The following is a 16462-nucleotide window of genomic DNA, read 5'->3' as shown; positions in this document are numbered from 1 at the left end:
GGTGAATGATTACACTGGTCAACACTCATTTTCTTGCCAAGGATATTTGAGTGGCTTTAGGATGGGTTAGTGGTGCTGAGGACGAATATAGCAACCATTTATGCAGTTTGGCTCTAGTTTTTGAGATAATGCATGATTTATTCAAAAAATTAGAAAAAATTGCTAATACTGAACTCGAGCGCTACAAACTACAATGAAAAAAGAAAATAATCTTTATAAATAGCTTCTATGAAAACCTGATAGGCATTTGTCCATGTATAAAACATAATTGAAAAGTTTCTCTATAAGTATATCATTTTCCGTCCATGACGAACCGCTTCCTGCACGTTTTCCTTTTATAGGTCTCTTCAGAACAGTCACGTTGCAGATTCCAGCAATAATCTGCCATCATATGCCTGTCCCATCTTCCTTTATATCTTTTCTCTATTCCTTTCATATCTTGATGGAACCGCTCTCCTTGTTCCTCACTGAAATCACCTAGATTACGAGGAAATCGATCCAAGTGGCTGTGAAGGAAGTGCAATTTTATGCTCATGTTAGCTCCTAAGTTTTGAAAGTTAGTGAGCATGTTTTTGACCAGTTCCTCGTAATTGGGAGCTTTATGATTGCCCAAAAAACATTTTACAACAGCGACAAAACTGTTCCAGGCCGATGCTTCAGTGACAGTCATGACACTTGTAAAATTGGTATCGTTGATGAGCCTGCGAATTTGAGGACCATCAAATATTCCTGCCTTAAGTTTTTCACTACTGAGTCCAGGGAACGTATTGCAGATGTATGTGAAGCAATTACCATTTCTGTCTAAAGCTTTAGTGAATTGCTTCATTAGTCCTAACTTAATATGTAATGGTGGAAGAACAATCTTGTCCCTACTAACCAGAGGTTCATTAATGATGTTTGCTTCACCAACAGCCATATGTTCCCTTGGAGGCCATGTTTTCTGCTTCCAATGTTCGTGCTTTGCCCTACTATCTCACATGCAGATAAAACATGGGTGCTTTGTGTATCCACTTTGTTGTCCAAGCAAGAAGTTCACCATTTTCAAATCAACACAAATCAACCACTGGTGCTGCATATACTGAATTTTCTGCAGAACCATCTTGATGTTAGCATATGCTTCACAAAGTTTTGTTGAGTGGGCAATTGGAATAGATGCGTAACGATGCCATTGTGTAGGAGAACACATTTTAAACTTCAAGTGGAACTGTCTATGAAGAGACGCCAGTCCTCTGGTCTATATTCCGGCAGCCCCAATTCAAGTAAAAGTCCAGGTATATTGCTGCAATACAGTATAACCTCTTCTTGGTTGAAGTATGGAAGAAGGTTTTCTTCTCTCGTCCGGTAAGCTGTTATTTTAACACTTGGATGAAGACAGTTCTTTTCCTTAAGCCAGGATGCTAAGAGTTCTGATGCTTGCTTTGAAAGATTGAGTTCTCGTATCAAGTCACTGAGCTCCTTCTGGTCGAACTGCTGGGGTTGTGTCTCACGTCCTTCGTATTCCGAACCACTACTTGTACATTCCTCGCCGTGCACATCGTCATCTGATGATGTTAGCGTGGGTAATGTTGTGAAGGTTGGTACAGGAACATCGTTGCTGTGCACCACCGGTCTTCTTGCTGACTCCAAATCGGGATATTCTCACTTTCGTTTTTTGAACCTATTAAAACCTTTCACATTAACAATGCAAAAATAGCAATCATCTGTATGGTTCTTCTGCTCTCGCCATACCATAGGCACTCCGAAGTTTAAGCTTTTCCTTTTTCGTTTTGTCCACTGCCGTAAGCACTCCACACAGCATTTACAAACTTTATGGGGTGCCCACGCCTTGTCTTGATCTCCAAGTTTAATTCCGAAATATGCCAGATACGCTTCCTTCACAAAAGGAGTGATATTCTTCCTGTTCTTTTGAAGAACGTATTCACCACAAATGTAGCAGAACTCATCTGGATGGTTCACGCAAAGACGGCGTGAAGAACTCATGTTTTCCTAAAACAAAATTGCACAAATACTACATATTATGCAGAACTTTCTTGTATTTGCATGTCAATCACATCCAACAAACATCATTAATTGTTTTGTGTGAAATGAATACTCACCTCTTATTTGCTACGTCACGATGAAAAGGTTCTATCTCCTTGAAGCTGCACTGCACATGTGTGTGACTTTCGACCATCGCCATTTTTCTTGTTTACACTGAACGCTACCTATCGGCTGTTGCGGGGATTACCTCGGCCAACAAATGAATGTCACGTACCGCCGAATTCAAATCTGCACAACCCTCAATATCTTCAACACACGCACCGCACAACAGGACTGAACACATGCTGACAGTGTGATGTTTGCATGATGTAATCCTCAACTACACAGATGCACTCCCTGAGCACAATTGTTTAATAAAGATAGTACAATATCACTAATTAAAAAACAGGTAGCAAATACATTACACCATATATGGACCCTGCAGTCGATATTATCCACATGAAACTCTCATTTCCACAAATAGCCTATATCTCAAAAACCAGAGCCAATTTGGAAAAAGTACAAATATACTCGGAATGAATATCATAACAATATCCCATTTTCGTTCAAACTTCCCTGGCAACGAAAAAAAAATTTTATTTTGTAGAGCTGTGTTATTAAACACACAAATTACATTTATCCTCACTTCAGTACATTAAGTGCTATGCTTAATTTTCCTATACTAAATCAGTGAATTATCCTGTAGGAGCAAAACTGAATGTCTGCAAAACATGGAAGCATATTTGTCAGCAGGACACAATAACATGCCTGACAAAAAGAAGAAATGAAACACCTAGTAGAGGAGGAGGAGGAGGAGGAAGAGGAGGAGGGAACAAAATGAAACTTCATGGGTTGAGAATCTGTGTGATGTTATTGCAGTGATTACAAAATAGAGTCAAATATACAAAGAGTATGAACCCGCTTATCAGTAATGTTGCACATGCTCCTGGATGCAAGCACCAATTCGGTTACGAAGGGTGGCATTAAATCATTGTATCTGTTCCGGAGGCAAGATGACTGACAACTGTTGGAAATGTTCCTTGATATTCTGGATACAGCACAGAGATGGAGTTGACATCTGAGCTAGTCCCACACATGTCCTACTAGCGACATATTAAGGGGTCTTTCTGGCCATGAGAGTACCTCAACATTATGCAGACAGTTCATATACACACAATGTAGTGATTCGAGAATTTCTGTGTGAATTCTAGAACCACTCAGCCTTCTACCGTCTCGAACACACAATATTCTAAATATGAGAGTGGGATGGTAGAATCCTACCCACTGTGCCTCACATGTTTGTGTGTGCAGGTTTAAAGTCAGTCGCGAGAAGAAAGTAGACGCGGCAGTCGAACAGCACCGACAAGTATCTGTCGGGCAATCCATAGAGGTTTTAGTGCATGTGTAAGGAAGAACCACGGAGTTTTTACACCACTCTGTTCTTACTGTGTCATTGACTAGTGTTATGTTGAACAAGAACAGTTGAAAAAGCACTCTTATAGACTCTTGATTCAGCCTTGGTAGAGGCAAGACATATTTTCTGATTCATTTTAAGAAAGTCGTGGTAGTCAAGACAACTTTCTTTTAACTGTAACTCATTTTGAGTCTAATGTCTGATGGTACGAAGTACTTACAGAAAGTTGCATATGTACATTGAAAGTGGGAATTATGTTGTGCATGAAAGTCAAATGCATTGTTAACTAATGAAAAGGAAAGTTTGTATGTCTACTTTCACACTAAGACATCACAGAATGTTAGAACATGTCCACCTGTGAGAAAGGACTGAGAAAACAGGAATTTTAAGTCAAATACAAGGAAAGAAACTGCTGTGTTTTGTCATAGCAACCAAACATAATAAGACGAGGAAATTACTCCAAGACATTGGAATATGTTTAAGTATCCAATGGAGCAAAATTTGAAACGAAAGACTGTGAAGAAATGAAAAACTCAATGATAAAAATAGTAAAGAAGATTTCAACGTATTTGTCTAAGAAGAAGTATGCATAGAACACTTCAACCAAGAAGATCCAGTGCGGGGAGTATATACAGCTCTCACACACATCGCGGGGACACAGATGCGGAAACCAACCTACATCCGACGCCACCGGCACCAGCTGCTGTTCACTGGTGGTGACTTCCCTCCACATCTGCTCACCTATGCTATGAGAATTCTACGCCGGGTGAGTGTGAAACAAAACTTCATTACTTTAGTACGAAGTGGTACAAGATGCTGTCGAATGAACTTTTATTGTGTCATTATCATATTTAAAGTTAGTTTTAAATGCTTACTAGGACTAAAGCATATACAACTATGGAGAATATACAACAAGTTGGGGACACTCAAGAACCAGCTACGGCCATGAAAGTTAGCAAAGAAGTGCCTGACTGGGTTGAGTTGATAAAATTAATCAAAGCTCAGAGTGCGACTCTAGGATTGGTAAATTCTCAATGAAATGCTCAAAGTCTTAAATTAAACTCATCAGATTCACAATTAAATGCCCAGAGTGAAGCTTTAAATGCTCAGAGGGAAACACTAAATATTCAAACAACATATTCAGGTTTTTTAAGTGCCAAGGTCGACTGTCAGAGAGAAGAATTTAGTAATCTACATGAAGACATGGGTGCTTTGAAGACCGAGTTTGATGCTATAAGTACTAAAGTAGAGAATTTAAAAGTAGGTCTAAAAAATGAGTTGACAAACTCTTTGACTTTACCAACCTTAGTCAGAAACAGAATGATACCTTTCAGGATTTATCAAAAATGTTGGAACTCAACATTGAGAACAAATGTAATAATGTAGAATCCGAACTTATTGAAAAGTTAGAATCTTTTGAAAAGGAGTACAATATTAAGTATAATGATGTTAGACATGGGTTGTATGCTTTGCAAGAGAGTGTAGACAAGCAAAATGAGTTAATGCCAATTATTCAGTCACAAATTACAGGTGTCAGTACATGGGCAGACAACACAGAAAGGAATTTCAAAGAGAAAATAGCTAACTCTGATATTACAAATGCAATTTGTTTGGAGGAACAATTTGGGGAAATTATAGATCAAAAAGTTACCAAGAGAATAACATCTGGGAAAGTATCGCCTATTCCTTCTTCTGAACTTAATGATACCAGGAAGGGTTTAGAAGACCTGTGGAGAGAATTTAAGATTATTCAAGACAAAATAGAAAAAAGGGTAACGTCACCTAATATGGTATTAACTCGTGAAGTGGTGAATGATTTACAATTGGGAGCTCACCAGAGTTATCTAGACAATTCCATAAATTTAAGCCAGACGGAGATGTACATCCAACCCATTTCTTAAGAAGGATTAACCAAGCATTACCAAAAAATTGGGAAGATTCTAAGAAGATCGAATTTACTGTGGCGTACCTTCTCAGAGAAGCCTCAGAATGGCGTGCAGTAAATATTGACAATTTTTTCACTTGGGAAGACTTTCAAAAGAAATTTAAAGAAAATTACTAGTCTGCCAGTGCACAAGAAAAGTTAATATCAGATCCATGGGATCCGGGTGGAGTCATCTATCCCCTAGGGACGTTAACATTCTGAGTTAATTGGCGGAGTGACGACCATTGGATCCCAAGTTGTTTTTGGTGTTTCTTCCAAAATAGTTTTCCTGCACCAAATTCCTTTAAAATCTAAAACTAACCTATAATCTTATTGCTTAGAAAAAAGAAAAAAAACTGAATATGACCATAAAATAGAGAACAACTTAGGAGAATCACAAAAAAGTGATATCTAGATGATATAAACTGAATAGAGTATTATATTAGTTGAAAATATAATATGATGTGACTAGCTGAACAACTGTGATACCATAGTGTATAGATTTTATATTTTGTATAGAGTATTTTATACCTTTTATGAAATGTGATACCGATGGGAAGGTTCGTATAAATTCTGAAAGGGGTGGGTATTGTAGCTAAAAGCTTGATTTACAAGAACAGATAAATCATGACTAACACAAAACACACATCACACCTTTCAAACAACCCTCACAAACAAGTGTGCCTGATTCTTCTTTATTTGCCCTTTCCATATGGTTGCTAGGAATTCCTTTGGGAACCTCAAAGGGGGAAGGTGGGAGAAGTCCTTTCTGCAGGAGACAATTTAACACCAAACCACCTCCGACATCTCACTCAAGTACCTGAGAGGTAGGCATCCTGGGGAAGGGGGATGGTAAGGGTTTCCTGTCTTCGGGACTATCTTCTTTCTCTTCTTCGATCCTAGCAAACACATCTATGTTTTCCTTTCTTACTTCTCATCTTGAGGGCCTCTCTATCTTTTCCCTCATTCCATATTCATAAACTTCTATTGCTGAAGTCCTTCCTTATTTCCATGGCTACTAATAACCTACATTTTATCTTCAGATAAGAAGGCCGAAGAATCAGACTACACAAACACACATCCACATATACACATATATACACTTCTACACAAACATTAAATTATATGACAAAGTCTGTCACGATGTGAGAACTGCCAGGTGCTGTAGGGGAAAAGGTGTGTACATAGGGAATTATGTGCACATACATGGGGAGTTATGACAGTTCTATATCGAATATACAAAAGGAGAGGTGCCCATACATAACAAACAACTATAAAATAGTAATGAGTAATGGATCAATAATAAAAAGGCACGAGCAACATCAGTGCATTAAAAACTCTAATGAATTGAAGAATAGTGGGACATAAGTAGTATAAATAGACATAATATCTATTGAAAATATATAAGTTGTTAAGTAGAGGAGGACTCTAGGGAGTGGATGATATATTAAAGAATTAATGCAAAGTTTAAAATAGATTTATACCTTTACCAGAAGATAATTAATTATGGTATACATACACAATTATGGTATGCATATTAGAGTAATGAACTGTGAGGCCTACTCAGAAAGGATAGGGGGGGGGGGGGGGGGCGTACCCGGCATTCACTAAGTACAAAGGGCAGATGCACCTACGTGGAGATAGGACGATCTGTGGCCTAATATTTTTTGGTAATATTTCAATTATGACATGTTGTTAAGACATGTCTGATATTTAATGACATTTTTTTCACATTTGCACTTGAAAATGACTCTACAGACAAAATCAAAATAGTGAAATAAATGAATAATAACAACTTACAGTCAAATAATGGCAATGATTTCATTCAAAATGTATATTATACACCAACCACAGACAAATTATCAGAAAAGACTTCTTAACATTTAAATTTATGTGTGATATTAAAAAAAATCTCTCTTTTCCAGGAAAGCTTTTCCTGCTGTTGCCAGTAAGCATTTCATATCCTCTTTATTTTGGTTACTGTCAGTTATGTTGCACAATAACAGTAAAATTCTTATATTACTTTAAGTGTCTTTAAATCTAATCTGATTTAATTTAAATATACGCTGTTACCCTAATTTTATCACTGCTGATATCAATCTTGCATCCCCTCCTCAATTGAACTAATCTACCAACGTCTTCCCCATGTCTCCAAGAAGTACAATGACAACATTGAAATTTTGTAATAATGAAAATTTTATAATTTTATTCTAATTCTCTCTTGTTGTCAGTATAAACCCTATCATTCAGTGGTTACAACAATGGATTTGCATTAAAGAAGAGTCTAGTTCAAAGCCCTCTCCATATAACTACTGGCCTGAATAAAATTTTTATTATTAATGCACACACAGAGTCTGCATTTCTGTTAAAATTAATGTTACAGCAACTACGATACGAGTCCTACATTCCTGCATTGGATCTTCATTGTAGATCTTTTACCTCAAAAACTTATGGCACTCTTATGCATGAAATTCTATGACATTGTGCAGCTGGACACAAAATATTGTTTCATACATTATGTAAATATTCTGTGAGCAAATTATGGATTACAGTAATATTGGTGATGAAGTAACTGGAGGGGGGAACAATGTTGTTATACACCAACAATAATATAATTTGGTAAAGAACTCAAATTCAACTCAAAGGTCACATAGAATGGCACTGTACCTTGTCCGGCCTAATAATTACAGGCGATGAACAAGCTCTTAAATCAATTATTAGTCAATATACAGTATAACAGTTGAATCTGAACTATGATAGGATTTTACATTTTCCTCATCCACAGCATTTCTGATATCATATCCAAAGTTTCCCACTGAGGAATCATGCTTTAGTTTTAGTACTGCCTTTGAATTAAAATTCCCAGATATCATTTTGTAATTTTATATGGTGTCTGTGGTATGGGAAACTTACCAGAGATGTAGGTGATGGTGGGACTGTTTTAGATGCAGATTCATGTTGAGTGTCAGCATGCACTGTCCCAGGATAGGAACGAGATGGCAGAAGAAGTGGGTGTAGTCCGTCTGCTAATGGTGGAGTGCTTCCTTGTCCAAACATTTCTTCAGGAATTGCTTCACAGCTTACACGGCTATCAAAACCGTGTGATTTGGCTGACTGACTGAAAAAATAGATGTACCTCAGAAGTAATTTTGTTATTTATTTGACCAATGTTTCTTTCTAGAAACAATCATTTAAGCTCATTTAACAGATATAAAGACAAAATCACAACCAAACTGCTACCACTCACATTTTCCTCATAAGCAGATATGCAAACTCACCTAGCATCTTTGTTGAAAGTCTGTTTCACATTTTTTGGGTTTTCAGATTTCATTTCCATGTCCTGAGCATTGTCATGCTCCTGTCTATTTTCTTTTAAAAATGGAATCTTCCAGTTAGCACTCATTTCTGGGCTCGAATTTGAGCGGCGAACAGGATTTCTTGCCTTACTTGCTTCTAGAAGACAGTAATTTTAGTTACAAAATTGAAAATACAAGGTCAAAAGAACAACTTCTAGTAACACTTAAGAAGAGGAAACAAGATAGCAATTAACTGAGCACTTCCATGACTTATCACAGTGACTAAATAAAACCATGAGGAATCATGCAACTCTTCTTTGAATCTTTCGTGTTTCTCTTTAATCCAATATGGTATAGGACATAGGCCAACAAATGATGCTCAAGAATTTGTCAAGCAAGGTTTTTGTATGCAGCCTCTTTTTTTCATGAACTACTGGTCCCTAGTACACTCCTGGAAATTGAAATAAGAACACCGTGAATTCATTGTCCCAGGAAGGGGAAACTTTATTGACACATTCCTGGGGTCAGATACATCACATGATCACACTGACAGAACCACAGGCACATAGACACAGGCAACAGAGCATGCACAATGTCGGCACTAGTACAGTGTATATCCACCTTTCGCAGCAATGCAGGCTGCTATTCTCCCATGGAGACGATCGTAGAGATGCTGGATGTAGTCCTGTGGAACGGCTTGCCATGCCATTTCCACCTGGCGCCTCAGTTGGATCAGCGTTCGTGCTGGACGTGCAGACCGCGTGAGACGACGCTTCATACAGTCCCAAACATGCTCAATGGGGGACAGATCCGGAGATCTTGATGGCCACGGTAGTTGACTTACACCTTCTAGAGCACGTTGGGTGGCACGGGATACATGCAGACGTGCATTGTCCTGTTGGAACAGCAAGTTCCCTTGCCGGTCTAGGAATGGTAGAACGATGGGTTCGATGATGGTTTGGATGTACCGTGCACTATTCAGTGTCCCCTCGACGATCACCAGTGGTGTACGGCCAGTGTAGGAGATCGCTCCCCACACCATGATGCCGGGTGTTGGCCCTGTGTGCCTCGGTCGTATGCAGTCCTGATTGTGGCGCTCACCTGCACGGCGCCAAACACGCATACGACCATCATTGGCACCAAGGCAGAAGCGACTCTCATCGCTGAAGACGACATGTCTCCATTCGTCCCTCCATTCACGCCTGTCGCGACACCACTGGAGGCGGGCTGCACGATGTTGGGGCATGAGCGGAAGACGGCCTAACGGTGTGCGGGACCGTAGCCCAACTTCATGGAGACAGTTGCGAATGGTCCTCGCCGATACCCCAGGAGCAACAGTGTCCCTAATTTGCTGGGAAGTGGCGGTGCGGTCCCCTACGGCACTGCGTAGGATCCTACGGTCTTGGCGCGCATCCGTGCGTCACTGCGGTCCGGTCCCAGGTCGACGGGCACGTGCACCTTCCGCCGACCACTGGCGACAACATCGATGTACTGTGGAGACCTCACGCCCCACGTGTTGAGCAATTCGGCGGTACGTCCACCCGGCCTCCCGCATGCCCACTATACGCCCTCGCTCAAAGTCCGTCAACTGCACATACGGTTCACGTCCACGCTGTCGCGGCATGCTACCAGTGTTAAAGACCGCGATGGAGCTCCGTATGCCACGGCAAACTGGCTGACACTGACGGCGGCGGTGCACAAATGCTGCGCAGCTAGCGCCATTCGACGGCCAACACCGCGGTTCCTGGTGTGTCCGCTGTGCCGTGCGTGTGATCATTGCTTGTACAGCCCTCTCGCAGTGTCCGGAGCAAGTATGGTGGGTCTGACACACCGGTGTCAATGTGTTCTTTTTTCCATTTCCAGGAGTGTATTTCTACAATAAATGCAAGTCTGGCGTCTGCTTTCCCCATGGCAGGATTTACACAAATCACCAACTGTATAGTCAAACTATATCGGACATCTACTGTAATTATACGTATTTCATTACACTGACAAGGGAACCTCCCCATCGCACCCCCCTCAGATTTAGTTATAAGTTGGCACAGTGGATAGGCCTTGAAAAACTGAACACAGATCAATCGAGAAAACAGGAAGAAGTTGTGTGGAACTATGAAAAAAATAGGCAAAATATACAAACTGATTAGTCCATGCGCAACATAGGCAACATCAAGGATAGCACGAGCTCAGGAGCGCCGTGGTCCCGTGGTTAGCGTGAGCAGCTGCGGAACGAGAGGTCCTTGGTTCAAGTCTTCCCTCAAGAGAAAAGTTTACTTTTTTTATTTTTGCAAAGTTACGATCTGTCTGTTCGTTCATTGACGTTTGGTGTACACTCGCACACACACACATATCCTTCACAAATGTCTGCTTGTGTCTGTGTATGTGCAGATGGATATATGTGTGTGTGTGTGTGTGTGTGTGTGTGTGTGTGTGTGTGTGTGTGTGTGTGCGCGCGTGTGCGTGTGTGTGTGTGTGCAAGTGTATACCTGTCCTTTTTTCCCCCTAAGGTAAGTCTTTCCACTCCCGGGATTGGAATGACTCCTTACCCTCTCCCTTAAAACCCACATCCTTTCATCTTTCTCTCTCCTTCCCTCTTTCCTGATGAAGCAACCGTTGGTTGTGAAAGCTTGAATTTTGTGTGTATGTTTGTGTTTGTTTGTGTGTCTATCAACATGCCAGCACTTTCGTTTGGTAAGTCACATCATCTTTGTTTTTATTATAATGGAAGGAAACATTCCACGTGGGAAAAATTATATATAAAAATTATATATAAAAATATATATCATCTTTGTTTTTAGATATATATTTCCCACGTGGAATGTTTCCCTCTATTATATTCAATTAAATAATTTCATCAATAACAGATTGTTTTCATCATTATAGTATTACTCTAAAGACATACAATTCTTTCTCGTTAGTAGAAGTAAAATTTAGGCTAACTGCCACTTCATTTGAATGTTTTACTTTAACATCCATGATATCAGGTGTACAAAATAACATCAACGCTTCTCCAGGAGAATAGCAAATACCGGCTGGAATTATACCTGGTCGCTCCACTATTATATTTGCAAGAGACCTCCTAGGTATTGTGGGTTTGTGTGATTACATACTTTCTTCCAGACTTGGTGACAGTCACATCCTAATGATCACTACCTAAAGCTACATCATCTTCAACATCACTAACGTCCACATCACTTTCCCCATCTGAATCTTACTCCATAACACCATCCTCATCTTCACTTTCACTCCTGTAAATAGAATCTTCACATAACATTTCATTCAGAACATTTCCTAAAGATAAATCGTACGTTCTTTTAGACATTCCTGAGTCTCCACATAAACAGCAGGAAAATGAACTAACCCACTGGAAGTATACAAGATAGATAGTTGCTGAATATCAACAACAATCACTTTATCTGAAAAACTGATTGTTGAGAATGCCAAGACTGCCAACCAACAAGAAACAGACTTGCATTGTTGTACAGAGGAGAAATAATTATTTTATGTAGAAAAATTTTCTCCAGTGAACATGAAAAGTTTAATTTTTCTTTCTTTCATAGGAGGAGTTTTCAATAGAATTTGACAATATTAAGTTTCATGCAACATTGAATAAACAAAAACGCAAAGGGAAAATGGTGTATGACATTTATTTGGGCAGAGAGAACAGTTGTGGGTTCTACGCATCTCTTGTTGTTGTTGTTGTTGTTGTGGTCTTCAGTCCTGAGAATGGTTTGATGCAGCTCTCCATGCTACTCTATCCTGTGCAAGCTTCTTCATCTCCCAGTACGTACTGCAGCCTACATCCTTCTGGATCTGCTTAGTGTATTCATCTCCTGGTCTCCCTCTATGATTTTGACCCTCCACGTTGCCCTCCAATACTAAATTGGTGATCCCTTGATGCCTCAGAACATGTCCTACCAACCGATCCCTTCTTCTAGTCAAGTTGTGCCACAAACTGCTCTTCTCCCCAATCCTATTCAATACCTCCTCATTAGTTATGTGATCTATCCATCTAATCTTCAGCATTCTTCTGTAGCACCACATTTCGAAAGCTTCTATTCTACACATCTCTTAGTCCACCTGTTTCAGCAGCAGAACCAAGCATGAAAGTTTCTGTCATTGATAAAATCATTGCAAATGTCTTCTCCTCTCTCATACAGAATGATAAAATTCAGCAATAACAGACACACACTATTATCACAAACTTATCTAAACTTAAGCCAAACTGTCCAAATAGTCACCAACATGTTTAACACTTATGCCGACCCTCAACGATTTGCAAATCTCCCCCACCCCACTTCTCTCTCTCTCTCTCTCTCTCTCTCTCTCTCTCTCTCTCTCTCTCTCTCTATATATATATATATATATATATATATATATATATCAACAGGTTTAGACTGTTCAACTCAATCTCAGTGTCATAGTCATTATTGTCCTACAAATACCAATTAAAGCAATTCTGCTACAGAACTGAATCTCCTAAAATAATAGAACTAATAAAACAGTAAAATTGAAGCGCTTAGTTCAGAAATCATATACAATATTCTAATAATTCTTTCCTTTCTGGAACAGAACTCAGCGCTCAGTTCAGAACTCATATACAATATTCTAATAATTCTTTCCTTTATGGAACAGAACTGCTTAAAAAACACTATTTTTCCTATTCTAAAATCCTTTCTGGAACAGAACTGCCTAAAAAACACTATTTTTCCTATTCTAAAATTTTATGGATAAGATTAATTGTATCAAAGTAGTTTAAAAGGTGCATGACATTGCCTTTTACTACACATTGTTTGGAATCTCTTCTCATTATTGGAAAAAAAATCACTATTTAACTATTGGTTCTGAATTACTTTCTCCCTTCTGTTATCTGATTTTATACTTTTCTTTCTACCTACTATCTCCTCTCCTTGGACACAAATGTCCACTTTTTTCATGCATTTGTCTGCAATATGCCTGTGTTGGTCTAATAAACTACAGGTTTTTTTTTTATCAGTCTTGGTCAGTTCATAAAACAGAATTGATTGTAGGTGCTGTTGAAATGTGTGCTCATGAAATTACTGTACCTTCAGGTTCCAAAAAGCTTTCACCTGCTGGTAAGTCTAGACTTTCAGTACTTTCACGCCTGGAAGGACAGACTTTGTATGGTGAGCATGGGATGTTGATTGGCTCAGTTGATTTTGGTACATTATCGCTCGCCAGCTCAAATCCTGCATCCGATGTGTTCTGTGAAAACGAACAAAGAAAATACCACTGTCAATACAAAACTCGACATTAATATTTAGTACAAACTTCACATTGTGCCAATTTTTTTTCATTTTCTTATATCTTTTTATTAGTAGTACATATACGACAGTGGCATGATATTACTAAATTCTTGTTCAGGCATTATTTCATTAAACTTTAGTACTCGCTGCATAATTTAATGTTTGGCAATGACAATAGTACATTTACACAGTCCATTTCAAAATTTGTTAATGTTAAAGAATTTTTTATTCCAAGGATAAAAGAGCTCATTCAAAAACCACTATTCCCCATCTTTCAACAAATGGTTTACTTTTTCCAGGAACATAATTTTTCAGAATTTATTCGTATCAGAACTTTTATGTTCCAGAATGTTTGAGTGTTAAAATTTACTTCTTTCCAAAATTCAGTAACAGGTTTCTAGCCCAGATTTTTCTGTTTCTGAAAATGTGTACTCTCTCTTAAACAATCGGTTATGTTTGTTAATAATAATGGAAATTCCTGGATGGAACAATACATAAAATAAAGACAACCATTAAACTTTAGTAGACTAATGTGTGGCTCTTACACACATGTAACAGAACAAAGTATTACGTAGCTTTTAAACTGTGACATCTTCTGGCTGACTTTCACACTCCAACCACACAGACACCCAAATGTATACTACCATGGTGACACTGATTATTAGAGAGCAGTTGCCTGCTGATGTGGGTTGGGAGGGTACAGGAAAGGAGGCATGAGATAAGGAGGGGGAGTGGGATAGTGCGAGACACATGACATAGTGACTAAACAATAAGATGAAATGAGTTCTGAGTGAGTAGAGCATATAAGAAATGGAGACAAAGGAAGAACAGGAGGAAGGTAAGTGGGGTGGGGAGGTAGAAGGTGGAGAGACAGGGGGCAGAGTGATGGAAGAAGGGAAAGAGAGCGTGAGGGAGGCAGCAGTCAGTCAGTCAGTCAGTCAGTCAGTCAGGGAGAGAGTGAGTGAGTTTTCTGCCAGGAGAAGAGCCAGAACACATACTGTGTTCTGTTATGTATGTGTGTATGTGCCACACATCAGTTGACACAAGGTGACTAAGTAGTTTAACTATTCAAATCAGAAAATTTCACTTTCTAGAAACTTTTTTGTGAACTTGAGGGCATTCCATGCACATTAAACTGTTCCCCCATAAAATTTTACTGATAATATGGCTATTTTCTAATTATGCATCTATTAGTTAAACAAGCTTATTTTACTGTCTACTGTAACTTTGTCCCTTTTAGCTTTCTTGTTTATCATAATAACTGCAGGAGAACGGAAGGCTGCCTTGATACATCCACTACATAAGAAGGGCAAAAAAGAAGACAATAACTATAGAGGAATTTCTTTGCTACCAGTTATATCTAAAATATTTTCCAAGCTTTTACTTAATAGAGTAGAAACAACACTGGACAGTCATTTAGCAGAATATCAAGGCGGTTTTAGGAAGGGCAGATGTTTTAGATACATATTTCATCTGAAGACCATCATTCACCACAGATTATTGAATTCGAAAGATTTGGTAGTAATGCTTGTTTATTCAAAAGGGCCTTTGATTCCATTGGCACACAAACTCTAGATAAAATGTCTGACAATTTGGCGTAAAGTCTAAATTGGCAAATCTAATTATGAGACACCTACAAAACATAGTATCACTGAACGAATGTAAGATTTCTCCAATCAGGTTGGGAAGAGGAAACAAAAATATTGGAATAAACATTCTTGCATTTGGAGATGACTGCTTTGCTTTCTGAAAGTGTGATACCTGCTGTAACACAAATTAATCATTTAGAAGGCATATAGTTAATAGAACTAGCTTAAGAGTTTTTACAGGAGGGTGGTGTGGGGGAGGGGGGGGGGGGGGGGGGAGAAGGCTGCAAAGGATGAGGAAGAAATGCACACATTAAAAAGGAACTGAAATTTATGAAAATGGATCTTGGCCACACTGGAAAAAATAAATAAATAAAGTAAAAATGGGAAAGTCATATAGTATAACCAAAGACTTTTGTAGATGTCTAAAACTCCAAACATAAGGCATTACTATACAGCCAGAACATCTATATGCAAGTGAGTGTCTAGCATTATACTATAATTTAGATAAATTAGAAATACTAGAAAGGCAAATCATTTGGAAAGTACTACGTCCATGAAAAACTATAGAGGGTTGTAAATTACATAGTAATGGGGAAATTTATTAAAACATACAAAACATATAAAAAGTAATGAGAAAAAGACGACTGGTATTTTTTGAATATTTACTCGATAATGCAAGACATTAGATTAACCAAAAAGATATTCAAATATTTGTGGGCTAAGAGATCAACAACAAGCTGGACCCATGAAGTACAAAAATGATTCAGAAAAAAATAATATAAAAGCTGATGAAACAACTGACAAAACTGTTTAGGGAACAAGTATTGAATGTGGGAGGACTAAAAAGACTGGTTTTAAATAGTTCAATGGCAGTAGGGAGAAATCTAGTGAACAACTGAAACAGTACTGGGAAAAAAATAAAAGATCAACAAATAAGGCATTGGCCAATGTGAATG

General features: G+C 38.6%; 1 protein-coding gene across 2 annotated transcripts in view; it reads right to left on the bottom strand.

The window, feature by feature from the left end:
• LOC124592129 (tuberin) overlaps positions 1–16462 on the bottom strand; it is a 303826-nt gene that overhangs the window by 80950 nt on the left and 206414 nt on the right. The window contains exons 22-24 of one of the 2 annotated variants that reach the window (XM_047131806.1): positions 13717–13876; positions 8636–8810; positions 8271–8475 (exon numbers count right to left, since the gene is read on the bottom strand). In XM_047131806.1, coding sequence (XP_046987762.1) covers positions 8271–8475; positions 8636–8810; positions 13717–13876 — 540 coding nt within the window. The remainder of the gene's footprint in view (positions 1–8270; positions 8476–8635; positions 8811–13716; positions 13877–16462) is intronic. The other variant, XM_047131807.1, reaches the window with a different exon arrangement.

The sequence above is a fragment of the Schistocerca americana genome, chromosome 2 (genome assembly GCF_021461395.2).
Source record: "Schistocerca americana isolate TAMUIC-IGC-003095 chromosome 2, iqSchAmer2.1, whole genome shotgun sequence".
Lineage (NCBI taxonomy): Eukaryota > Metazoa > Arthropoda > Insecta > Orthoptera > Acrididae > Schistocerca > Schistocerca americana.
Note: the sequence above shows the minus strand (reverse complement) of the source record. Positions and strands in the feature narration are given on the sequence as shown.